Source organism: Diadema setosum, chromosome 18, assembly GCF_964275005.1.
Source record: "Diadema setosum chromosome 18, eeDiaSeto1, whole genome shotgun sequence".
NCBI lineage: Eukaryota > Metazoa > Echinodermata > Echinoidea > Diadematoida > Diadematidae > Diadema > Diadema setosum.
This window is the reverse complement of record NC_092702.1, coordinates 15591739-15617949: the sequence shown is the minus strand read 5'-3', so window position 1 is coordinate 15617949 and position 26211 is coordinate 15591739. Positions and strand designations below refer to the sequence as shown.

The following is a 26211-nucleotide window of genomic DNA, read 5'->3' as shown; positions in this document are numbered from 1 at the left end:
ATTGCCCCCGATTACTTGAAAGATTTGTATCATGATATTAAATGGCTAACTTCAGTCTGTGCGTGCGCAGCAGATAGACACTCTAGGTAGGGCCTGGCCGCAATCACTCATGTTAGTCGTAGAGCAGATTATTTTTAGCGACGCCGACAGGAAAGTCGACATCTACACTTACGCTTCCAGACATGTGATTTGTTTCCAATTAATGTGAGCTGTTGGATATGAATCATAAAGTACTTCCTGTGAGTTTGGTGCCATTTGGCAAGGTGAATTTTGAGATATCTACATGGATACGGAAGTACGCTAGCACTATACCTACACCAGCGCTGGGATCGCGAAGCGGCGACACTGTGTTAGAATCTACGTGGTCAGGCCACTCTTCCGAGATATGGGTCCTAGTAGGCCTACTGAAACAAACTGTTAGATCTAACATTAGTCCTTGGTGTAAAGAACACCACTATGAGATTTACTCGACTACAAAACATCGGAAATCCATAAAGCAGATACCTTACCTGAAAAATTCAGCACAGGAACAACAGTGCCTGCAGGACAAGGGTCCAGATCTAGATCTGGGGTCTGGACTTTCGTCTGGACTTTCTTCAAGTTCTGGCAGCAGGGTATGTAACGTTACGCTGTGCCTTAGCGCTGTGCACATAGGGCCTACAGCTGCAATGTCGACGGTGAGTGAGTGTAGGGCCTACTCATCAAAACTTGGACTGCCACGTAGAACCTACTCCTTGACTGCTCAGTAGTCCTAGTTCTAGTATTTCAGAGTCTATGTGTACTGGGTACCGTTTTCATCTCACTAAGCGTAAATCGTGCGTGCCGTTGAAGAGAGTCTATCTACATTTGGATTTTCGAGATTCACTCAGCCCTCATCTACGTTAGATAGTTTTAACTGGCGAACCATCGCTCGATCATGATCATCAATGCGTAACGTTACTTACATACGGTCTTCTATGGGCAGCACGTTCGGATAACGATGCCAATTTCATTTTGCATATCTGGAATTTCCCCACAAGTTTTATCCAAATAAAAAGCTGTTGAAGAGCTTGCTTTTAAAGATTAATAGATATTGTTTAACATATTTATTATAGCTCCATACTGCAATTATACTAAATAACAGCTTTTGGAGTGCTTCGTGTGAGATTTCATCAGTAAATTGGCATTATGTAGTTCGTCTTGCTAATGTCGGAGTTGTGCACAAAGAGCACCTGTGACGTAGGCCAAATTGCGTGGATCGTTCCATGGCTTGCTCGTTTTCATTTTTTTCAAAAAATCATTACAGGCTTATCCTGGGTTTTACAATCCTCTCTTTCCAGTAGTAGGCATCAAAAAATGTAGATTAGAATTATCAGACAATTAGAAAATGTCAGTACAGTTTTCTTTTAAGGGTACACAAAGAAAGAAATATAAAGAGCAGGGACTGGCAAAATCACCTTGATATATGAGGGTCTTGAAATGTCTGATATCCTTATGACGATATCTAATTTTCCAAAGACATTTGAACATTGCCAGAATATTGAGTACCAAAATGTATTATAATTGAATAAATTTACATATCAAATTGAGTACCAGAATATGGAGTACCAGAATAAGTTCAAGATGTACTGTTGAAGGCTTAAACTTTCCTAGGACAGCATTCTCCTTCTATTCACTTCTTTGTGATGGAAAAAAATAAATCAAACCAAAAACAACAAAAGCAAAAACGGAACAATATCATAGGATACATGAGCACTTTAAAAATGGGTACTTGGTGGGCAGTTCAGAAAAAAAAAATCAATCACTGACAGGTTATAATACATCATGGGCCAAATTATGGGGGGGGGGGGATGTCATATGACAAAAGTTCCGCCCAAGATCAGTATAAGAAAAAGACACATAAAAAAAAATGTAAATCATCCCTCAACAAGACTGATTATCAACTCCCCTCTCTTATTTCTTCCCGAGTTATTCCATACAATCTGCATTATGCAAGAAATACAAGACAGTGATACCATACTTTTTTATACAAAATTCACAACTGTACAAATGCAACATAATATAATTGTAATCAATCTATTGCAACAATTCCTTTTTTACCACCAGATTGTCTTTAGTTTTTGCTATTTCTGTTTGATAAACTGGTATTCATTTTACTTCATGAGGAATAGGTTGGCATAGTGTAATAAATAATCAACAAATTATTCCAGAAATATTCACAAAATAATTTTAGAGGCAGTGGCATGAGGAAAACAAACCAAAATCCCCAAAAATTTGCTCATTGCAAATTCAAACCCCTATTGTTGACGATGAGCTGGTTGTGCTGTAACATGCATTTTCCATAGAAACCTGTCCAAGTATATTTGTGTGACTAGTTTTCAATGTGTTAATCTCAGTGATTCATGTATGCCAGAGTACTGGATAAAATGCAAGCTAGAGAACCTCACTCAATTAACAAAATTTGCCCGCATGATCTTTGTACTGAGCTTGATGGTTGCTACTACCCCTTCAAGTAACTCTGGTGAGGGCCAGGCCCAAGCCAACTCATAAAATTTTTAGTTTATAAATGGCGCGGGCCACAATCGCCCACGTCAGGCTTTGGGCTATTTTGGCTCTGCTGCAGGCTAGCGCCAGGTGCGGGCCTGGTGCCGACTGAAGGGCTTATGAATGATAGCAGCACCATGCTCCTCCCAAAATTCCTTGCACGGTAAAAGGTCACAATTCCCCGGCTGTGCCTCCGTTGGAGCATGCGTTCAGTTACCACGGCAGTTATCCCTCACGTGGCTGAGTTCGTGATTGGGTCATCGTACATTTGTAAAAGCAGTGTGACTCTGCTATAGTTACTGAATGCAATTTTTACTGCTTGGCACAGGCTATATTAGCGCGGGCTAGGAGCTGGCCAAAAATGCATGAGTTACTGAAAAGGGTATATGTCCCATATTTTCTCGGAATGCTCAGAAATATGAATCAGCACTTCTGCAAAAGCAGTTAGTCATATGTACTATTAAAAATCTGCAGAAAGGTACAGTCATGTCACCTTGTACTTTTGCATGTAAGTTAACTACAAGTGTATAACTAGCAGTACTACACCACAACTGCTGCTGGCACAACATCAATGACTAGAGATTAAAGGAAATTGGACAAAGCAAGCAAGTCTAAGACTGCATGGCTCTAAATTGTTCTGAGCCTTTTTCCCCCTGATGGCTGATCACTTGCTGTTTTCAACACTCAGCATTACAACGCAACACTGCCAAGATCAAGATTAAAGTGTTAAGAGCAACGTTACACAAATACATACATAGTTGAGACTTGTAGCAATTTTAGAATATATATGGTATGAGTACCCATTGTTACACTTTATCACCTGTTTTCAACAACCGCTGTCCACAATTCTTAAGGAATTCAACAAATCTCTCTCATTTAACTTAATATCAAGCTGCTATGCAAGAAAGCAGTCCTTCACAAATACAGAAACATGTTATCATCCTGCTACACATCTTGGTATGTCTATACTGTACAAACATGGGCAGCTGCAAAACCACTGCAAGCTAGACTTAAAGCTCTTTTTCTTTCTCATCTTCACTGTCTTCTTCTTCTTTTCCAACATTCCCATCATGCATGTCTAAGTCAGGATTCACTAAAGCATGAAGTGGGTCCAAACAGATGATTCACGAACTGGCCCAAGCACTTTCTCATGCCTCCTCTTGTTTGAATTTGTCTCTTCAAGCGCACTGTCATCTAGCAGTGGGGCAGCGTTGGTAAAATGCTTTTTCTGTCTCGAGTACAGCAGTAGTTCACGCACATAAAACACATCTGCACAGGATGCTGTTGTGCAACTTACATGTAAGGTCAACTGGATTTCCATCTGCATGCTATTAAAGGGCCACTGCAGATTCCCTGTCTTTGGTTGGCAGGCTAGGCATGGACTAACCTGGTCCTCTCCGAGACCTGCTCTGGTCTCACTCTGGTCTGGCATATGGGACAGGTCTCATGGGCCTCCAGCCACTTGGAGATGCATCTACGCATGCACGAGATTAAAGACAAAATGCAGAAAAATATTACTTGAATTGGCTGGCACACACTGGCCTATCTTCATGGGAAAACATTTTGACTAGCAAATATATCTTAGATTTCTAAAATAAAATGCATTCCACCCTTCATCCTTCAAGGAAGGACACATTGAGACCCCCAATAATCTGTAGACTTCAGCAGCAACAATTTAGAGAAGAAAAAACACAGACACACAAAAACAACTTTCAGTTAATTGTGATCATCACACACTTTGTTCTGTTGTTATTGTTTGGCATTTCACACACTTTTTATGACTATGGTGTAATGACAACCATGATCACGATATTGTTTCCTCTGATGGTTGGTTTTGAACTGTATGGTGATACTGGTAGTAAATGGTGGTACCGTAACGACAGCAGTAATGGTACCCTGAAGATGGTGAAGATGGCAGTGGTGGAAGCAGAGATTCTGACGTTAATGACAATAGTGGTGGTGGTGGTGGTGATGATGATAGTCGAGACAGTGATAGTGATGACGAAAACAATGGTGTTCTGAGGATGGCGTTGGTGGTGGTGATGGTGATGGTGGTGGTGGTGGTGATGACGGTAGTGATGGTGGCTACAATAGTTATGCTGATGATAACAGTGATAATAATGTCATTAGGGAACTTTTGCTACACGATGGGAAGACTGAGAGGATGTGGAAGCACTCAGCTGTGACAGTCCCTGAACTTGGACTCCTGTCCCCATTTCAAGGCAGTTTTGCTTTTCTGTGTGGACTCAGACGTAGCGATTTTGGATGAAGAGTGAAACGTAAACCACTGTGTGGTGTATGACTGACACACATGACAAGGTTGTTGATTGGCTGGCCGCTTAATCATGCCCAACATTAGGACTGGACGCTATTTTGGCCAAGAACCATTCTCCTTTTCCCCAGGACTGGAGGTTTTCGGATTTGAGCATGCGCAGAAGCAAATTTTGCACATGGCACACTCAGTGGCTGTGTTGTGCTTGCATCTTGTGAATGACAGAGGAAGCAGTAGCTGTGGTGGAAATAATGCTGGTAATGGTGGTAACTTGTGGCTGAAGGAGATGGCAGGGGTGGCAGGAAAGAGAATGAATGAGTATGCTGATGATGGCAGTGGTGGTGGTACTGGAGGTGAAGACATAATGACGTTTGTGACAATGATAGTATAATGATAGTCACAATGATAACTAGAAAAGCACTCGTACAGCACAGACCTCTGCCAAACAGCTCATTTCCACCCATTATACACACGTATGCTGAAAATCACCCAATTCCCCAATATAGAAGCCTTTTGTTTACATCATCAGTTTCCAGCTAAGTGGTGCCTCGACAGAGCAGAGCACATCTTTAAAAGCGCAAATGCAAACCTCAAATATGCGCAGCTTGAACTCCCAAGTACATTGACCCTATTTGCCAAAAGATAATAAAATCCTTCAAATATCCATACAAATTCCCGGATCACTACCATAATTTTAATCATCTGTTCCTTGTGACATTATGAAACTTTTTCTGCAAGTGTCATTCAAATCCGTTCACAACTTTTTGAGCTATTTTGCAAACAGACAAACAAACAAACCAACGTCGTTGAAAACACAACCCCTCCTTCCTTGGCAGAGGGAATGATGACGATTGTAATCATTCTTTAAGTGATAATGATAGCAAAGGTGATGGCAACAGTACTAGTGTGATATGATGGCCTCATTTGCAGTTTGGAAAAGGAGTTTGCTCCCCGGTTGCTGGAGTGAAGAGTAACAACACTGTGGCAAGCACACTCTACTTACACTACGTGGAAGTTGTGACTGCAAGGACACAGGCCGACTTTCTCCGCAGCACGGAATTCCTCTAGGCATACAGCACATACCTACAAAGACAATGACACACAATATACACAGTTACTAACTGTAACAATGCACTTTTATATAAATACCTACTGAATTTAACGGACACATTTTTTCTAAAGAATATTTCACATAAAAAAAAATCACACACACGAGAATTGAATAAAAAAAAAGGAAAAAAAAAAAACTACCTCATTTTCTGAGTGGCTAATCCTAGATAACTATTTTTGAAGTTCTAATTGAACAATATCTGACAATTCGCAGATGTAACTGATCTTTTAGATATAAAACTACATAAGTGGTACGGTATGAGATGATCTGTAACAATTCCAAAATGCTCTTATCTTTGAGACATGCATTGATGTAGGAGATAAGAATTAGATCTGACCGCATATGACACCTTTCCACAAGGATGAAATCTATTACATGACACCAGTAGCATTCTGTATGCCCAAAATATGAACATAGTGATATGAGAGAATATAACTAAAAAAAAACCAAAAACTCAATATCTCGAAACATTTGGCTCACTTGCTATAATATTTTATCCACATAATCTGTAATTTATTGACTATAATGTTATTGCTTTAATATCCCACCTGGAATGAATCAAAAGATGCAAAAAGTTCACTGCGCCACTTCAGGTAGTTGAGGAATGATTGTGGAGCAAATTTAGCGAGATATCATATCATCATTATTCATGAACAAAAGTCATACTCCTAAACTTTTCAGCATTATGTAACATAAAGAAATTGAGAAAAAAAAATGCATATTTGCAACTACAAAAAGACATACAGTCAAATCTTTTGTTTGTCATATTTAAACCACCCTAGCCTTGAAATGAAGCCAGTTATCCTTCCAAGGTTTATTTACAAAGCTACTGTTTATATGCTTTTCATGTGGCATAACCCTGGGTGATTGTATTATTGCACTTACATCGTTGGCCATCCTGCTACAATATCGCACCTGCAACAAGAACAAATGCACACACACACACAAAGGTCAGCATTGCAAGGTACAAGTTTTCAAGAAAAGTTAAAAGAGGGCTATGAAACAACTGAGTAAAATGCGAGTTACCACACTTTTCCTTCTGTATTTTTTTTCATTAAAATTACATAAAATACATTCAACACAATCCCTAGAAATTACAAATACAATCATACAGTCTGTCAGTATCACCCAAAAGTCCAGAATTGACGAGAATGTGGATTTGTTGACAGAACAATAAGAATTTTTGTCTCACTATTAAGGAAAGGAGCAGCATGTAATTCTAGGTATATTTAACTTTTCTTCTTCTTTTAACACACACATAGATTGCATAAGAGCTGCAGCATGATGTAAAAAGCTGTAGCATTATCTACGAACAATTACCAACTTTGAAAAAGGTTATTCTTTTGTAGGCAAAGTGTTCATAGCACAATCGAGGGCGACCAGTGCCATGGAACCTACAACGAGAACCAACTAAAATAAATCTCAATTTGGAATGAAAAGAAGCAATTCTCACACAAGAATACAGAGAATTGTGACACAAGAGCCTCTGCAGGGCCCCATACATAGAAATGGAATCATCGAGTCCACCGTCCTGCACTATAAGTTCATGCATCTAGATTTAGCCTCAGTTGCTGGTACAAGCCAGGAAACTCTCTCCCTCTCTCTCCCTTTCTCTCTCTGAAACATCCCTGTCCCAGCTCTGTCTGCTTGTTCTGTCACGCGAGGTAATCACAAATGAAAGTTGTGCCCTCTACTGTTTCCTCTGCAAATGCTACCACCAGCAACAAATGACCTGGCTTTCCTCCACATTGATCCTATCACTCTTTTCATGCTCCAGAAGCCAACTTGCAAATTATGCTGCAGCTCAGCAAACAGGAACAAAACGTGAAGTCATATTGAAAAAAAAAGAGAATTTTTGCCAAACTCCTCCACTTTGTCATTTAAGCAACAGATGATCATAAATATGTACGAACACAGCATTTTATGAAGCTTCTACTTTCTTGAGAAAGCAAGAACACTGGTATCTTATAGAACAATAATAGTTGGCAAGTACAGAGGACGCTTGAAATCTTGCAAACCTCAAATACGTGCAGCTTTAACTTCTTCGTTTGTTGGCCCTTTTTGCAAGTGACAATCCTTCAAAAAAATTCCTGGATCCAGGAACTTTTGTTTTCTTTTTTTTTTAAGGTGGTCCTGATTACTGTATCAAAATTAAAGGTATTGTTTACCATTGGGAGCAGTGATTTGAAAAATGTTCAAGTTATCACATTTGATGCATATAATGTGTAGTAAGTGTAGGTCAGTTGTATCACAAAACATCCTGCCATATAACAAATTTGCAATAAAGCCTAAAATATAAGGAGATATCACTATTTTTCTTACTAAACCATGACTGTAGACGGTTTAATCTAGAAACAAAACTATTGATCACATTTTGCTATATCTAACTTAACATTGACAATAATGGTTAAAATTCTTACATTGCTTGTTTCTATCCCTAAATCACATGTCAGAAATATTTTGAAGCACTAGAGCTCCATTTTTGTTTCCTCCGCAAATGGTAAATTATGCCTTTAAATCATCTGTTGCTTGTGTCACCATCAACTTTTCCTCTAAGTTTGTTCCAAATCTGTTCACAAATTTTAGAGTTATTTTGCAAACGGACAAGCAGACCAATGCTGGGCAAAAACATAACTGCCTTGGCGGAGGCATGTATAATAATCCTTATCATCTACTGTAGCAATTCTACTGGTCAAAGTGACTACCCGGGATATAACTGAACTATCTACATATAGGAGTGGTACTGTAAGCAGATTAGGCTTTCAAATTCCACCAGCTCACAAATGATAATCAGATTTTCAGATTTAAAATGACCCTAGTGCCAAGATTTGTGATTCCAGCTCTCTTCCTAGATGACTGTCAGTGCAAACAACACAGAGGCCAGTGAAAAAGGCTGGATACTACATAGGGAGCTGGATATATTGCATGTACTCTACGTTCCACTAATCATGGCAGGGCAAGAGCTCATTGACATGTTGCACTGTCTAGCATTAAGGCCAAATAAACTGCCCTTTTAAATCAAAGCATGTGTCCCTGGTGATGTAAAAGATATGATGTAAACATGCCTGTGGTCAATGATAGCATATCAGGAGTTTATGGATCTGTGCTACTGAGTTCTTTGCTTTTTTTTCTCTCTTTTTTTTTGGGGGGGGGGGGGGAGAGGGGGTTTGAGAAAAAGGTAAAGAAATTCCAACAAAATTCTTTTGATGGGCAAAGTACACTATAGGCTGAAAAGAAAACAAATTTAAAAAATGAAATAAAAATTTGCAATGATTATGTATATCAAGTTCTACTGGTTCTTTATGCACGCAGTAAAGAACTTGTGCATATCAAAGTCAAGCATCACAAGGCATTCTGCACTGATCACACTGCACAGAGTACTTGGTAACTAGTGTAAATGACTGCAGAGAAGTGAAATACCTGAGGATGCATTAATAAACATAACCAATCCACATTCAATTAGACTCCAATAAGGGGAGCAGAAATTAAAACAAACAAGATAGCAGGACTTAGTTTTAATACAGCCACAACAAAATTTTAAAGTTTCACAGCTAGGCCATTCAACAGTCATAAATATAGACCAGGAAATGATGTCAGTATATCACAACACTCCTTTTGGCCCAGCATAACAAAAATATAAATTCATTCTTTTTGCCAAAAATCAAGCAACTGCCATCCTGATCCCCCTTCCCTCTACAAAACTGTCATTGCTATATCATAGTCAGTGACACTCCAGGGCAGATTGATGCAAAGATTTGTGTGGAAAAGAATTGAAGATTTGTGATCATACGACCACGACATTATCATTTTATCAAGCATACATGCCACTGTAAATGCCAGAAATTATGAACAGCTTATCACAGGCCAATGAATAATTCCCCTCTCCCCCTCCTTGGTAACCTGCAGTATATATTGTATACATGTACATTGTACATGGCTATAGAAATGAGAGTTCTTCCTATCAAACCCCAAATGCCAAGAGGAAAATGATATAACAGTTGATCATTGATCAAGAGCTAAAGCTTGTGTCAAGTTCAGCTCTGCAAGAATTGCATAAAGATGGAATATATAATACAGGATGCGTTGTATAATATAAAATCATCCAGTCCAAAGATATGGGGGGGGGGGGGGGATGCAAACGTTACAATGTTTACATATCTAACACACTCTGCTGGCATTACTCTTTTATTTGCAGTCAGCTGATATCATATGACAAATATCCTGTGATACTTATAGGCCTACGATTGTATATTAAATAGCACAGAATAAAAGGCATGGCTGGGAGCCAAACATGCCATTGCATGTACATGTGGTGTGCGGGATGTGTGTTATATGTGTGTATTTCAAGGACTGGGATGTGAACTCAATTTTATTTTGAGTGCGTTTGAGCGCTCAAAAGCGAACCAAAGTGTACTGAACCATACTGTGCCAGATTTGGAGCGTTCAAGCGCTCTGTGGAGAAAGCATACCTCATGAGTTAATTTTAGAGCAGATCAATCATTTTGTAGCAATAGGATTATAAAATACTTGGCATGCTTTAACTACTTTAATACAGATGTCCCGAACAAAGAAAATGAACTCTTTGCATTATGATATACATGTATTTTATGCACATTTTTCACATGCCAACTTCTGGTATGCTTTTGGTACCCTTTTGGAGCACATCAGAAAGAGGTCCACTTTTGGCTTGGTTCGGTTTGGTATGGCACATTTTAGGCGAGTTCGAGCGCTCCTCTGGCGCGGGTACGGTATGGTTCGGTTCGGTTCGCTTTAGGAGAGCTAGGCTCAAATGCATCCTTTGATTGTCTGTTATAAAATGTGCATCCACCAATGTGTTGACTTTACTATGCAATTATACACTGTACCTTCTCTCTTTCAGTGCATGCTGTAAAACCTGAAATTTTTACATGCATTAGTACATTTCATGGATTTCGCGAGAGCCAAGATTTGCAAAATTAAAATGCACGCAAAAGTTCTTGTCTACACTATAATGCAATGGATGCCAGTGGCAATTCGTAAAAATTTCATGCCGTAAAAAACCCCCCAAAAAACTGCCGGATGAAATTCGTGAAAATTTCATGGTGCAAATATTTCTTGCATTACAATATTGTGCCACAGTTGAATGATTTATTCACAAAGTCAAGCCTTCTTAATATTGAGGCAGTGAATCAAAGTAGTTATCAATAAAACTCCTCAATCATTTCCATTTTTCTTGATTACGACAAAGAGATGACGCCGCCTTGCAGTAATGACCCCTTGACAACATTTTCTGACATCATCTATAGTGCATGTCAAGTAAATTCTGCATTATGATCAAAAGCATGATGTCAATGTGTGCTGAAAAAACTGAACATACACTTTTATCAGGTTTTTACCTACAGGAACAAAAATGACCAAAAATTAAAAGTCTGAATCAAAATATACAAAGTATCATTTTTAGACCTCTGAATACAGATCAGTGCAACATTTCTTCAAATATTTTTGATCTATTTAAGCCAGGCCTGGCAACATAAAAATGTATGTGATAAGAGTTTTACCGAAACTTCACTGAACTGAAACCATAATTCATGACATCATGTATGGAAGCTTACAAGTGCCACTGAAAATATGAGCTCATTGTTATATTATTATCATTATTATTACTATTATCATTGTTATTACTATTATTATTATCATTATTATTATTATTATCAGTATTATTACTATTATTAATATCATCATCATTAATTAATTAATTAATTAATTAATTAATTTATTTATTTATTTTCATTATTTTTCTTTTTTCGTCTGAGTGGAGGAGCAGGTGAGATCAAAGATCTAGTCTTCTCAAGTTCTTGGGTTTGGGAAGACACTAGGAGAGACATGTAAGATCTCATCCTCCTGCATCCTAAAAGGTAAGGTGGCGAAATCCTACATGTCACAAGAACAATGTAGATCTCGGGTCTGAGAGGGCGAAATGGCAAATTGTGCGATCTCTTCTCGACACCTTGGACCTCAGAAAGAGTCATGACAATGTAAAATCTTGTCATCTTGACTTCTCGGGTCTGAGAAGGCAGAAAGATGAGATCTCAAAGCCATATCTCCCCTTCGCGCTTTCTCAGACCCTGAGAAACTTCAAAGGGCGAAATCTGGGATCTCCCTTTCTTGGAGACAAAAAGGTTGTTAAGGCAAGGAATTATCTCGTCCTCTCAGCTGCCTGACACTAAATCTGTAGCTAAAGAAAATGTTAACTCCCCCCAGGGAGGGAGGCCAGTCCTTCGCAGACAAAACTCTCCAGTCTGCACTAAAACCTATCTGCAGTCCGTAATTGTTTAATGAATCAGGTGTCTTGCTGAAGGCTTATAAAACTTTACCATAGTTACCGTCATGTACCAACTCAATTGCACACATTACTATCAATAGTCTCATTAATAACTGTCCAGAGAAGTTTGAAGTGCCTACTTTCAAAATTGGAAGTAAATTCTTTCTGAAAGCCACTTTATCAATCATTATCAATTTCCCGGGCAAAAGATTATGAAACTTCAAAAACATGGCCACCTTTGAAGAGTTGCATTGAATTTATCTTTAGACATCCAACATGTCTGTCTCTTTGTCCATCCAAAATAAAGTGCCCGTGGCATCTGACATCTTACTTTGGCATTTACAGTATACTATCACCATACTGCAAAACCCAAATTCTTTCATCTTGCATGGGGGTGGGGGGGGGGGGGTGGGTGGATAATGCATGAGGGAAACAGAAACTTTCTGAAATGGCCCCTTTAATTGTGAATATATCCAGATCTTTTAATAGCCTGTTGAACTCTGACCCAACATCCCAGTCTCTTGGCTCATTTCCTGTCACTATTGTTTGGATTGGCATTCACTTTTGAAGATTATAACTAACGGAATACAACTGTAGGTCTACATCTATATGAGATCAACGGTGTTGTACTTGTACAAACTGTAGCCTACCACCACACACATCAGTTACTTCTCAATATCAACTTTCTTCATATTTGTATTAGCATTACATCCTAAGAGTTCTATACCAAGGTTACATTATGTACCACCAGTTTTTAAATATCACGATTGTCTTTCCAAAGGCAATTTATATTTTTCAATAGTAGCTTCTCTTTAATAAAATATATCATTATCTATAAATGTGCATTTCACATATGTAAATAATATTGTGTAAACACCGCATCATTCATCAGAGGACTCTGATTTAGATCTTATATGAAAACTAAAAATGTCGCTAAGGCGACTGGTATGCCTCCGCCATAATGCATGATTCTCCTAATAGGTCTATAGTACATAGGGCATGTGGACAATGTGTGATTACATTTTCACAAAATTGGCAAAATATTAAAATGACAGGTGTGTCACAAATGTGTTGAATGTTCATCTTCCTTGACCTAGGCAGGTGTGGTGGAGCACCCCAATTATCTCGCAGAAATCCATCGGCAGCCGAGCCTCATTTGCATAAAGTAAACAACATGTACTCGCGTAGTTGAGAAAAAGTAAACAACTTCTCAAGCTAATAACAATTTAAGGAAACCTATTTTCGGATTAAAATTGAGTTAGTTTGAATTTGAAAACATGTCCGAATATGCACATATAACATATTAAAGGATTTGACAATGATAAAATGTGAAATTTTAGCGAAAACCTGGCGAGTAAAATCACCAAAAATATGCCTCGAAAATCATCCTAACATTCACGAAGTGTGATTGCGGAACCAAAGCGCCATTCGAACAAAGTACACCTAAATTTATTTATCTGCTTGCATTTTAAATTTCATACCATAATATTCCCGGCCATGGTTGTGTCGGAAAAAAAAACAGAAGGTGATGTCAAAAATGACACGAACGCAAAGCGTACAGCTCGGTCCCATGTATATATAATCGCGTCACTGTATAGCTTTGCATGTCACAGCCACAGCACACACAACGCATTGCTGCATACAGCGTGCGCGGCAGCAGCTCAGCAGTCACCGTACCGCCGTGCGACACTCAGCAAAATTGACTGCGTCACAAGCAAACCAACAATGAGCACGAAATCCTGAATCTCACGTACCACGCATGCCCAATATTACAGGAAAAGAAATGACGTCATTTTCAATTGTTTCGCTGACTATAATTTTCTATTCCAAACCCTGTAGAAACAAGTTGATTTCTCAAAAAGTACAGGTGGAACCAAGCGAAAACTTTCACCATATATGGTTTGAGGCCTGAGTGAACTTATGTTGCCAATTTCGGACACATTGGAGCCCGGCCATAGTCCAGTCGGAAAAAAACAGAGAGAATGTTTTGCGAGAGGTGATTTTCAAAACGCTTTAATATCTCAAGTTCTAGTGCAGCAAATTTCAAAATTTTTTCATCAAAAGGAAGGTTTTTAAAAACTTAGATAGTGTGGGAAGTTTGAGTTTACTAGCGGCACGCATAGCGGCACAAGTAGAAGGTAAAGATTTGACTTTTTCATGCACACAGTTTTGGGCAGCCGTGGATGCCTGTTGGAAATTCAAATAGAACGGGGCGATAATGAGATGCAAATTGGGGTGCTCCACCGCGCCTGTAGGTTTAATTGGATGAATAGGACAGCATGTATTTGGGGATTTAAGGACTTTAAGTTGACTTTGACCCATTCATAAGTTTATGCATTGAGTTATTTTCAAGGTATGGAGAAAAAGTGCAATTTCTGTATTGAAAAGTACATTGTTACCATTCTCATCTGGCCTTTGACCCTAAAATTCATAGGATAATCACTGTCAGGCAGAACATGCATAAATATGTAGTAAGTTTCAAGATAACTTGAGCCACTTCCAAGATAGGAAGAAAAAAGTTAGTTCAGCACTTTCCCTTAGTCTTTGACCTTTTGACCTTTGAGGCAAACAAAAAAAGAAAAAAAGAAGAAAGTTTCCAGAGAATCTCTATTAGGTTAAATACATGCATAAACCAAGTGTAAAAAAAAGAATAATCCTGCTGGCATTGCATAAATATGAGGGAAATAGTAAAATTCTGAAGTGTTGCCCTTGACCTTTGACCCCATGAGCCCTAAATTCTCTAGATAATCACTGCCAGTCAGTACATGTATATATATACTATGTTCCACGAAGATACAAGTTGTACCTTGAACAATTTCCAAGGTACAGAGAAAAAAGTGAAGTTTTAGTATTTTGACTTGACCTTTTGACCTTTGACCTCATGACCCCAAACTTTCACCAGAGAATCTTAATTGGGTAATACATGTATACACTAAGTTTCAAGAAAATATCTTCAGGCATTGCACAGATATGGTACGTGGAAATAGTGAAATTTTATGTATTTGACCTTGACCTTTTGACCATTGACCTTGAGCATGTGCACCCAAAAGTTGATAGGCACAACTTCACCCCCTAATACCCATACATGCCAAGTTTCATTAGGATACCTCAAAAGGCTTTTTAGTTACACTGTCCACAAAATTCATTACGGATGGACGGAAGGACGGACGGACAACCTGAAAACATAATGCCTCCGGCACCACTTCGTGGCGGAGGCATAAAAAAAGGCATTACTCATCCATTCAATTGATACATGCAGTTTTGCACACTTTTCTTCCCTGTAAGTGTTAGTGACATTAATTTGAAATTGAGAAAGCACAGATGAGTTTAACATGTATGGAATAGCCTCCTGCACCACGAGCTTGCAATAAAGTTCTGCATTAAAACAGCCAGCAGATAAAGGTTAGGCAACTTTATCTCACCTCTTTGTATCCCCTTGATACTGTACCCTCTCTCTTCAATCTGAAAGATAAATGAGTCATGGTTTTCAAATATTAAGCATATAATATTATACAACGTATCATAGTATGATATACTGTTGGGAAAGATAAGGGCTACCGACATAGGTTGTGGGAAACTTCACACCATTATCATACTCAATAAGCTAGTTCACAGTTAGCTCGTGGGCACACTGGAACAAATAACCTTTCTTTTTTCTCAATTGGTTAGGCACTTCACTCATTTTTAAAGCAGTATGACGAATAAGCATGCCCACAATTTATGGAATTCACATTCAAACAAAGAATGAACTTACGCAGAGCAGGTGACAAGAATGGTCTGTCAATTGACACTTGTTTTATGTTGAATGCGTTCTTATAAACAAACTTTTTCTACCAACATTGCTAAATACCAGGCTTGCTGTCAGGTGGATGTGCTAGTAAGCACCATTTACAAAGGTATGAATAATCATTACATCAGGGATGCTTACTGTATCTCAGTGAATTAAAAAACCAACATGCCTGACTGTACAAATGACCTTTTTCTGCTCATGCGCAAAATGGAACTGTGAAGTGGCTATCGATGACATGAGGCTACAATACATACCTTTTCCCTCAATGGCTGAAGACCTGAGACTTGCATGAGAACTGGTTACATTATTGCATAGGAAATTGCTTACATAACAACAAACATGTACAAGCAGGCCTGAACTGTTTACAGTTTGTACAAGCACTCGTGGTCTCAATGGAACTGAAATCATATTTTTTGCCTTTGACTTGCATGATTGGATCACTGCTTGGTTTCATTTTATTATCTATCAAAGATAACTCGAGCATAAAATGACATTGCACACAGTACTGGTACACAAGAACCTTTGCAGTATTGGTGAATGGAAGTGAAACATATATTGTACAGGGGTATAGTTCTGAAATATTGATTAATTATGAAAATGAATCTACATTCACATTAAAAAAATGTTTCCTACGTCTTTTGGGGAACTCCGTGTAACAGGAAGAGATACAATGTAGCCTACAAAATATGAACTTCTAAACATTCCTGAAGTAAAATATGAATTTCCATTGAATATTCTTTCAGAAGGCAGTTTATGAACTATAAATTTGGTTCCACAAGAACAACAATTATGCAAGGTTCAGATATCCTTTTGTTTCTTATAAAAGCTTTAAAGGTTCATTTGTTTGTTTCTTTGTTTTTAAGTGTTGAATTTAGTCATACCTTTTTGTCACACCTGTTAACCTTAACATTCAGTATTAAATAGGAATAACTGGGAGGGGGGCAGGATTACGCAAAAATAGGAATTTTCACCCTGCATCTCCCGTATGTACATGACATATGCAAGTATATATTGGCAGATATTGACAAATAAGAAGACAAGTTTGAATTAATCTTTTTCTTTCCTTAGATTAAAATAGGAATGTTCCTATTAAACAGGAGCAGTTGGTAGGTACACTGTATGATATGCATCGTTTTTCTTCCTAGAGACATTGCTCCAAAATGTTGTAAGGTTTGAGGACAAATTTTGACATCTGTCATATACTGCATGTTCTGTAATGCATGCCACATGAGGCCTGGGGGATGGATACCAAAGTGAAAGTTGCACAGCACCATCTCCAGATTCAGACTTTGATGCTTCTCTTTGGCATATAAATAGATTTTGCACAAACCTCAAGATACCAGCAAATAGTAACTTATTTCAGAAACAAGTGACATTGACAAATTACTGCTGTTTGGGCCATGTACTTTGTGTGTGTGTGTTGTCATTAGGTGTGTGTAGATCTTTTTTAAACCAGAGAAGTTTCAATCCTGTTATGTCATCTGTAACTGTCTTATTAAAGTACAACTGTAAGGACTGAATCCAACCTCGTAGCATTTTCAATGGAATTTTTTGTTTGTTTGTTTGTCTTTTGTTAATATTCACTGCAATAGACATAATATGCAGGAAATCAAATTTTAAACATACCATTATTCATTTGAAATAAGCACTTAAAATGTCTTTTTTTTTTCTTGTATGATGAAGGTGCATGTCACATTTCTGATGCCAAACAGTAGGCCATTTTCACTGTGTAATGTACTGTGCAACAGCAAAGGAAAATTTTTGAAGTTTTGACCAAATTTAAAGTATTCCATCTCTTCCATCTGGCATCTATCCAGCAGAAACATAAAATATCTTCAAAGTGTCTATCAAAAAGTTCCATGTTCATCATACATTGTAGGCCTACAAGTTGTACATTTACATAATTATGAAGTTAAACTTACTTCATTAGGTAGCAACAGAACAGGATGTTCAGGACAAATATGAAGCCGGCCACCAACAGAAAAGGGTAGAGCTGGCTCAACGTCAGTGTCATCTTTGGTCATGTTGATGGAAAATGCCAGTAAAGTATGTCACATGGTTTATCTGAAACCTCAACTTGAAATCTATCATACATGTAGTTTGGTGTCAGTTGCCATCATGGCCGTCACATCTTTGTTACACTCTTGAGATCCTGTAATGTGAAACACAATTAAAATGTAATAAAAGATATGAAAAGTATGCACTTGGATACCTTGAACTCAAGCAAAGGAAAAAAAAAAAAGCAAAGCAAACCACAGGGAAATGTTCAAGACCAAACAGCAAATAAGACAGAAGGTCCTTCTGGGACTCATGACTACTGTAAAACACAATATTTTCGCGGAATGAAATTTTTGTGAATGGGAGCCGATGGTCTTATTCACAGCATGAAATTTTCACGAGTTGCCTCTAACATTCAATGCATATAGTGTAGACAAGATCTTTAGCATGCATTTAAATTTTGCAAAAACTCGGCTCTCACGAAATTAAAATGCACGTGAACATTCCTCGTTTTACAGTATTTAAAGTGCAATATTGACATCATTTAATATACTGCTGTATTACACGTATACATTTAACAGTTGAACACTCTGTAAAACGAGGAATGTTCATAAATGCGTTTTTATTTTGCTAATTTCGCGAGAGCCAAGATTCGCGAAATTAAAATGCACGCGAAAGTTCTTACCTACATGAATGCACTGAATGCCAGTGGCTATTCATGAAAATTTCATGCCGCGAAAAAGGCCGTCGGCTCCCATTCACGAAAAAGCGTTGATTACGAGTGCTGTAAAAGAGACTAGAATCTATATTTTCATTATCTATATTTCGGAATCTAGATCTTTATTTTAGGTATACAAAACAAATAATGACAGCTTGATATTCGTATTCGGGGCACAGTTAAAATTATGTAGGCCCTCGGTGATGTGAAAACCATAATCATGCCCTCAGTTTCGCTTCAGGCATAGTTATGGTTTTCACATCACCTTGGGCCCATAATTTTAACTGTGCCCCGCATAGCAGTCATTATTTGTATATTATATACATCATATATAGATTCCTCTCATCTGATTGGTTGAAAGTGGAGTCATGAAAATAGCTGTGCCCCATATTTGATCAAAGTGACGTCATGATTTACTGTGCCCGGCCCGGGGCATAGAATTAACTGTGCCCTGTAAATAGGTTTGGAGACAGTCGCAACTCCGTACACATAGATCACTCATATTTACGCACCAACAATACAACCACCGCGCTGTTGATCAGCGTTGTTTTCGAGTGCTGTAAAAGAGACTAGAATCTATATTTTCGGTATCTATATTTCGGAATCTATATTTTCGGTAAACATTTATATAAAACAGCTTGAATGCCTTGATATTCGGGGCACAGTTAAAAATTTAAATTATGTTGGCCCTTGGTGATGTGAAAACCATAACTAGGCCCTCAGCTTCCCTTCGGGCATAGTTATGGTTTTTACATCACCTTGGGCCCATAATTTTAATTGTGCCCCTCATAGCAGCCATTATTTGTATACTACTTTGTAAATACTGGTTTCACTGCTCATGTCAAAATGTTTCCAAGAAACTGTATGATACCATCAATGATAAAGACTGTGATGTATTGCACTGGTATTGCCGGACTTGCAATGGAACGGCTGGAAACATGTTATAGATGTTGACTTCCCTTCACGCAAATCACTCTAGACTTTGCTCGGAGGTAGAAGGCTTGAAAGCAGAAATGAAAGAGTGTTAAACAAAGATCTCTGACAACCAGCAAACAGTGGAAGAAAAAATTGATGAACTCAAGAAGGGTATTTCTAGTCACACAAAGGAAACACAAGGTGACCTAGTTGAAGACATGGAGAAACTTGTTGCCTGTAAACTGGATGCTTTTGTGGAAAGAGAGAGAAGGAAAAACAATATCATCATGTATGGCATTCCAGAATCTCAGAGTCAGGATGCCGAAACCAGAAGAAAATAGGACCTTGACCAAGTGTGTTCCATCCTTCATCAGGATCTTAAGGTGGAATCAGATGTCAATCATGTGAGGACATTGTACCGTCTCGGAAAAAAGTCTGAGTCTGCGAGACCGCTGAAGGTTGTCATGGACAGTGGAGCCACAACAGAGGAAGTTTTTAGGAAAGCCAGGTCTCTCAAACCAGGATCACTCCAAATTGCCAGAGATCGCACAGAGAGTGAGAAGCAAGAATACCAAAGACTAAGGAACGTCCTGAAGGAGAGAACTGACAGGGGGGAGGAAAATCTAGTAATACGCGGCGGAAAAGTGGTTAAGCGGACTTTTCGCCGGGGAGTCAGCGACCATTAGACAACCGGGTGAAGGACTTTTTAATGCACTCGTCAACACTGCACAGTATTGTGAACGTGATGCACAAAGTGGAACACAGAGCACAGCAAACAGTGGTAAATTGAGTTCTGTACTAGTGAATGATGATGCACACAGTGGAGCACAGAGCACAGCACATGAGAATTTAAGTTCTGTACTAGTGAATAATGTATCATTTTCTAAGGACCAATGCCCTCAAGATGTCAACCAAAAAGAGACTGTGTATGAAAAGGGTAATGTTACAACCGATCTGCTGGATGGAAAGCCTGAAATGGATTCATCACTCAAGTTCTTTTATACAAATTGTGATGTTTTGACCAACAAAAATGAAGAGCTTTACACATGTATTTCACTCACCAAACCAGATGTAATAGCATTGACTGAGATTTACCCGAAGAGAATTGCTCATGACTATGACATCCAGTCTACTGAATTACAGTTTCTAGGATATCAGATGTTTTTGCCATTTCAGACCAAAGACAAACATAGAGGAGTTGTGATATATCTAAGAGAGGGGATTCCTGGCAAATTGGTAGACATAGACAATGGAAAATTTGATGAATCAGTATGGATACAATTGTCTATCAATGACTCTGATCTTCTCTTCGGATGTGTCTACAGAAGTCCCTCAAGTAGCTGTGATAACAACATCAACTTGAAATGATCTCCTCAGCACAGCATGTTCAATGAAATTCTCACAGTTGATAGTGGTTGGAGACTTTAATTACAGAGGAATTAACTGGCAGACGAACATTGCTTCTGGAGTAAACAACGATGAGCAAGCTTTTGTTGATACTGTGAATGACCTGTTTCTTCATCAACATGTGAAGGAAACAACCAGACAAAGAACAGGCCAGAGACCTAGTTTACTTGATTTGATCTTAACCAACGATGAGGATATGATTAATGACATTATCATTGGCCCACCCATCGGCAAGAGTGACCGTGTGACTATTACTTTTGAGATGGACGTCCGTAACACACAGGAAGAGGTGGAGCCTATTACGAGAAGCTACTATCACGCCGACTATGACAAAATGAGGTCACAACTGAAGGACATTGACTGGAATTCCAGTTTCGAGAATGCTACAGGAATACAGGCATGGAGTATTTTTGAGATGACTCTCCACAGAGCTATAGAAGATTGTGTCCCTTTGAAAAGAAAGAGAAAAAAAAAAACAGACCGGAATGGATGAATAACGAAGCTCTAGAGGCAGTTCGAAGGAAAAGGAAGGCTTGGAATAAATATCGTGACAGTAAGAGAAAACAACATCCTGACGTGAATCTACACTGGAAGGAGTATATCAGGATAAGGAACATTACCACCTCAGTAATCAGGAAAGCAAAAGCAGATTTTGAAAACAAACTAGCAGAAGAAATCAAGCAAAATGCCAAAAGTTTCTGGAATTATGTGAAGAAGCAGACAAAATCAAAGTCGACAGTACCAGATCTCCAAACACCGGATGGAAGATGGGCTAAAGAGGACTAAGAGAAGGCTGAGACCCTCAATAATTACTTCGGAAGTGTCTTCTCTGAGGAGAATACTCACGCAATGCCATTTGTTGAGAGAAAATGCAATGATCTTCTCACTGACATAGAAGTTACAACTGAGACGAATAGACGACTTGTTGGAGCATCTGGACATCAACAAATCTCCAGGTCCTGATGGTATTCACTCTCGTGTCCTAAAGGAAACACATGCTGAGATTGCCGAACCCCTGCAAATGATATTCACAAAGCTAATCAATGAGGGAAAATGTCCACTTGTATGGAAACAAGCTACGGTAGTCCCTATCTTCAAAAAAGGGAAAAAGAGTGACCCAGCCAACTACCGACCTGTCAGTCTTACTTCCATTGTATGCAAAACTATGGAGAAAATTGTCAGAAATCGTGTTATGGATCATTTAGAACATAACAAGTTAATGAGTGACAAACAGCATGGATTTCGGGCTGGAAGATCTTGCTGTACTCAACTGTTGGAGGTTTGCGAGGAGTGGACTGATGCAATTGACCAGGGGCACGCCATAGACTGTATCTACCTTGATTACCGAAAAGCATTCAACAGTGTACCACATCGACGTCTGCATATATACATGCAAACTTAGATCATACGGAATAGATGGTACTTTACTTGCCTGGATTAGTGACTACCTTACAGACAGAACCCAAAAAGTGACGATCAACGGGAATGAATCAAAATCTATTCCTGTGACAAGTGGCATACCACAGGGTAGCCCGACCAGACGCTGTTAATATGCTACGTGAATACAGCGTCTGACCAACGAGCGGGCACCTACAAAGTGGGGAACCACAACACAACTACAAAACTTATGAAAATTCATACGTTCTTTATAAACAATGTACACGTTACCAAACGTTACTCACCTTAAGTGCATGCTTGTATTACATAAGGTTCGTAAGTCCATTGAGAGCCCTCGTGATAAGTCCGTGGAACCAAAAAATGATACTTTCTGGCGGATTCCCCAACACCGTCAGGGTTCATCGTTGCAGAATTCAAAATGGCGCCTTGATCTCTGCGGAAATCTTTTGCGTGCGTGCGATGCGCTGCTTGAGTGTTGGTGTAGCAGCACGGTCGACAGCGCGACCTTTTAAAAGGGCATTCAGATCATGTGACCTCCCGGATATTGGAAATGGCCTGGCGTGAAAGACGATGTACCGTTCGTGAACCGTTCACACATGCTGCATATAACCATCATTTTAGGTAAGTTATTAAACCTAAATTTCAATATTCATAGCATAGATATGAAGTCTCATTATCATTTTGTTCGTCAGATGAGTTTGAAGTGACAAAAAAATGATCTAAAGTATCAAAATTCAATCCGATCGCATGCGATCGTTGGACCCTCTTCGTGTTTGGAGCTTCGTTGGTACAGCCCTGTCGCGCTACGTATGTACAGCGGCGACTGGGCTGTGTATAGTTAACCACAGGGAAGTGTGCTGGGACCAACATTGTTTAACATCTTCATTAACGACCTGCCTTCTACAGTTGATTCCAGTGTGAAACTATTTGCAGATGATACTAAGTTACATTGTATACAGGATAGTGGACTCCAAAACCGACTCAGTCTTATTACAGAGGGACTTACATGCAGTAACGAATTGGTCTAACAAATGGCAACTGCCATTCAACGAGAGTTTACAAACTTGTGCAAAGTAGTGCACTACGGGAGGAAAAACCACAGGTATAACTACACACTGGATACTGACACAAATCCCATCTCAATAACATGTGGAAGTGAAGAAAGAGACTTGGGGGTGCCGTTTCAAGAGAATTTGTCTTTCAGTAAACACACAGCAGATGCTGCTAATAGAGCGAACATTAAAGTGGGAATGATTAAGAGATCTTTCACAACTCTACAGAGGAAGGGCTTTCTCTCACTCTACAAAACAATTGTGAGACCAACATTAGAATACTGCAACTCAGTATGGCACCCAACACTGAAGAGGGACGAGGACATGCTAGAAAAAGTCCAGCAAAGGGCAACAAGGCTTCTTCCCGAACTGAAACATATGACGTACCCAGAAAGACTTAGAGAGCTGCGCCTTCCCACTTTGGCTTACAGAAGACAGAGGGCTGATTTGATACTGATGTTCAAAATTCTGAAAGGCTTCAATAGAGTAGATCCCTCTAAATTCTTCCAGCTGGCCAGCGGTTCTACAACAAGAGGTCATGGTCTCAAATAACTGCGACCAGCCCCAACACGCAGTGTTGGGGCTGCGCATTGTAGCAGACATGATCATGACAGGCGAAGTGTAGCGCCTAAATATCAATATGAAATCGCAAAAATTCTGTAATATGAAGACTTACAGGTGAAGTTATAATGTTGAAGACTGACTGCGTTCAACTTTTGGTTCTGTCAATATTCCATTTCTGCTCGAATTGATGAGTTAAATACGACTCGGTTGAGAGGAACTTGGGAGAATGACATCTTATACAGTCAATGGATTTGAAATTTGTGCGCATGCGCTGGCCGTCAATTCATCTGTACAGCTGTAGCTTTATGGCAAGGCCGTATCATACTGTTGTGGCAAACCCTCTCGCTGTATATTGCGTTGCTTTCTGGGTGGGTGCGCGCGCGGCAGGCCTTGACAGAAGGCTAAAAGCATTGCGACTCCGCCAGTACATGAATATTTACGTGCGCAGTGTACTGCATACTGATTTCGAAAATGGTGAATGGGATGGGGAGCTAGGAGATGGACCTGTAAAAAAAAAGTTTTTTTAAGATCATTGGACCAGTGTGAACAAGAACAAGGTGAACGGATGGTACGAATTAGATAAGAATCTTTTGTATACTATAAAAGTAAGTTTTTTTCTAGTGAAATTTGAAACTTACGGAGGCGCGAAAATCTGTGACAGACTGTGTATGTTTTTCAAGCTTACCGATATAGCACTCTATTGACTCAGGACGCTCCCACAATATAACTGTGTACACGGAGCGTCCCGGGGTTAGGTCTCAAACTTGTTAAACAACATATCCATTCTAGTCTAGTCTGAGGCAGTCTGCTTTCTCAATAAGAAATGTTAACAATGACAATAACAATTGGAATGCACTACCCAACCATGCCAACGAAGTCATCAACGCTACCACCATAAACCAATTCAAGTCGTCCCTAGAAAGACACTGGAGAAACAACCCAATCAAATATGAGCCCTACCTGAGACGGGACAGAACTGTAACGAGGCCCGACAAGACAGGTGAAGACAGGTGAATACAGGTGAGGGACAAATAAGCTTTGCTTCCAGTCTCTACACCCAAGTATACCCAAGTAAGTATAATAACAAGCACAGCGTCTGGTCGGGCTACGCCAGGGGCCAGGGCAGGCACTGCATGCTGCACTGGTTACTGGCACTGTGGCAGCTCCCTCTCCGGGGTTACCAACGGTAACGCTGCAGTTCAGTTTGACTTATTAGACTTAGTGGAAAACAGCAGTAACTTCAGCTAGATCTACATATTTCCTAAGGCAGATTCAGGAACTAACCTTAGTAGAATAGAGTGAATGGCCGAGTGAATCTTACATGTAACGCACAGGCACCAGAAACACGACATTCTTACCCCAGGTAGCAGTGGTCTGGTTTCTGTGCACAGCTGCTTTTTTACGGCCATGGACGACTAAACGTTGCGCAACTACTTCTCGATTGATAACACACTGTGGGCAAATCGTCTGTAGCTAGCGTTATGTGCGGTGGAAATGGTGGTGCATGCAGGTGGCCAAGGGTTGGTGGTGCAGTGGGGCGGCCATCGAGTCCAACGTTCATTTGCTCTACACACACCATACACACACACAAGCAAGATACATGTAACTCCAAGTGTATTTCGCTGCTTCTCCAGACGAACTCTACCATTAGTAAGTAAGCTATACCGAGTCGGCCTGCTGCTCTACCGTAGCGAAATGCAATAGCTGCAATCAACGCGAGTACCTCACAGGGATTTCTTCAAACTTGCACCGGCGTCCACAAATTACAGGTAAGTAAAATATGAAAATAAATATATTTAAAACGCAGAGTAATCCTCGTGATCTTAGAAAACGCTTATCTTGAATACCAGGATTTATTTAATGAGGTAAACCTGTTGTTTTAGTGTAGAAAGTAATCGTAAATGCTCGACAAGTACAGGTGGACGATTGACACTTTTATAAGCGGGAAATCGCACAGATGTAGTACATCCCTTGTTGTTTGTATACACGATGCGACACATGTGTGCACGTTTACTACTGCAAGGCGGTGGCAGTTGGGTAGATTGTATGTTGCCAGAGTTGGCATTATAGACCCCTGACATAATTTTAGACGTTTCAGCATCTAGTATTATGTTAGGCATAATTTGGCTGTTTTTTAGCATAATTCTAGCATAATTGCTACA

The 26211-nt window shown here is 39.4% G+C and overlaps 1 protein-coding gene across 1 annotated transcript; it reads right to left on the bottom strand.

Annotated features, from left to right (window-relative positions):
• Positions 1-2270: 2270 nt before the first annotated feature.
• Positions 2271-25455, bottom strand: LOC140241767 (RING finger protein 24-like). Its single transcript, XM_072321516.1, has 6 exons — positions 25408-25455; positions 17920-18149; positions 15630-15669; positions 6792-6821; positions 5799-5878; positions 2271-3997 (listed from the first exon to the last, which is right to left on the bottom strand). Exons 2-6 carry the CDS (start codon positions 18009-18011, stop codon positions 3895-3897), a joined length of 345 nt encoding a protein of 114 aa, XP_072177617.1. The 5' UTR covers positions 18012-18149; positions 25408-25455; the 3' UTR covers positions 2271-3894.
• Between the last annotated feature and the right edge of the window lie 756 nt (positions 25456-26211).

What these genes read in the sequence shown, in the direction of transcription:
- LOC140241767 (XM_072321516.1), bottom strand. Translation starts at nt 18,011, where the DNA reads ATGACACTGACGTTGAGCCAGCTCTACCCTTTTCTGTTGGTGGCCGGC. An exon ending in TTCTGTTGCTACCTAATGAA is followed by an intron (nt 15,670 to 17,919) that starts GTAAGTTTAACT and finishes TTTATCTTTCAG; the next exon opens with ATTGAAGAGAGAGGGTACAG. An exon ending in AGTCACAACTTCCACGTAGT is followed by an intron (nt 3,998 to 5,798) that starts GTAAGTAGAGTG and finishes GTGCATGCGTAG; the next exon opens with ATGCATCTCCAAGTGGCTGG.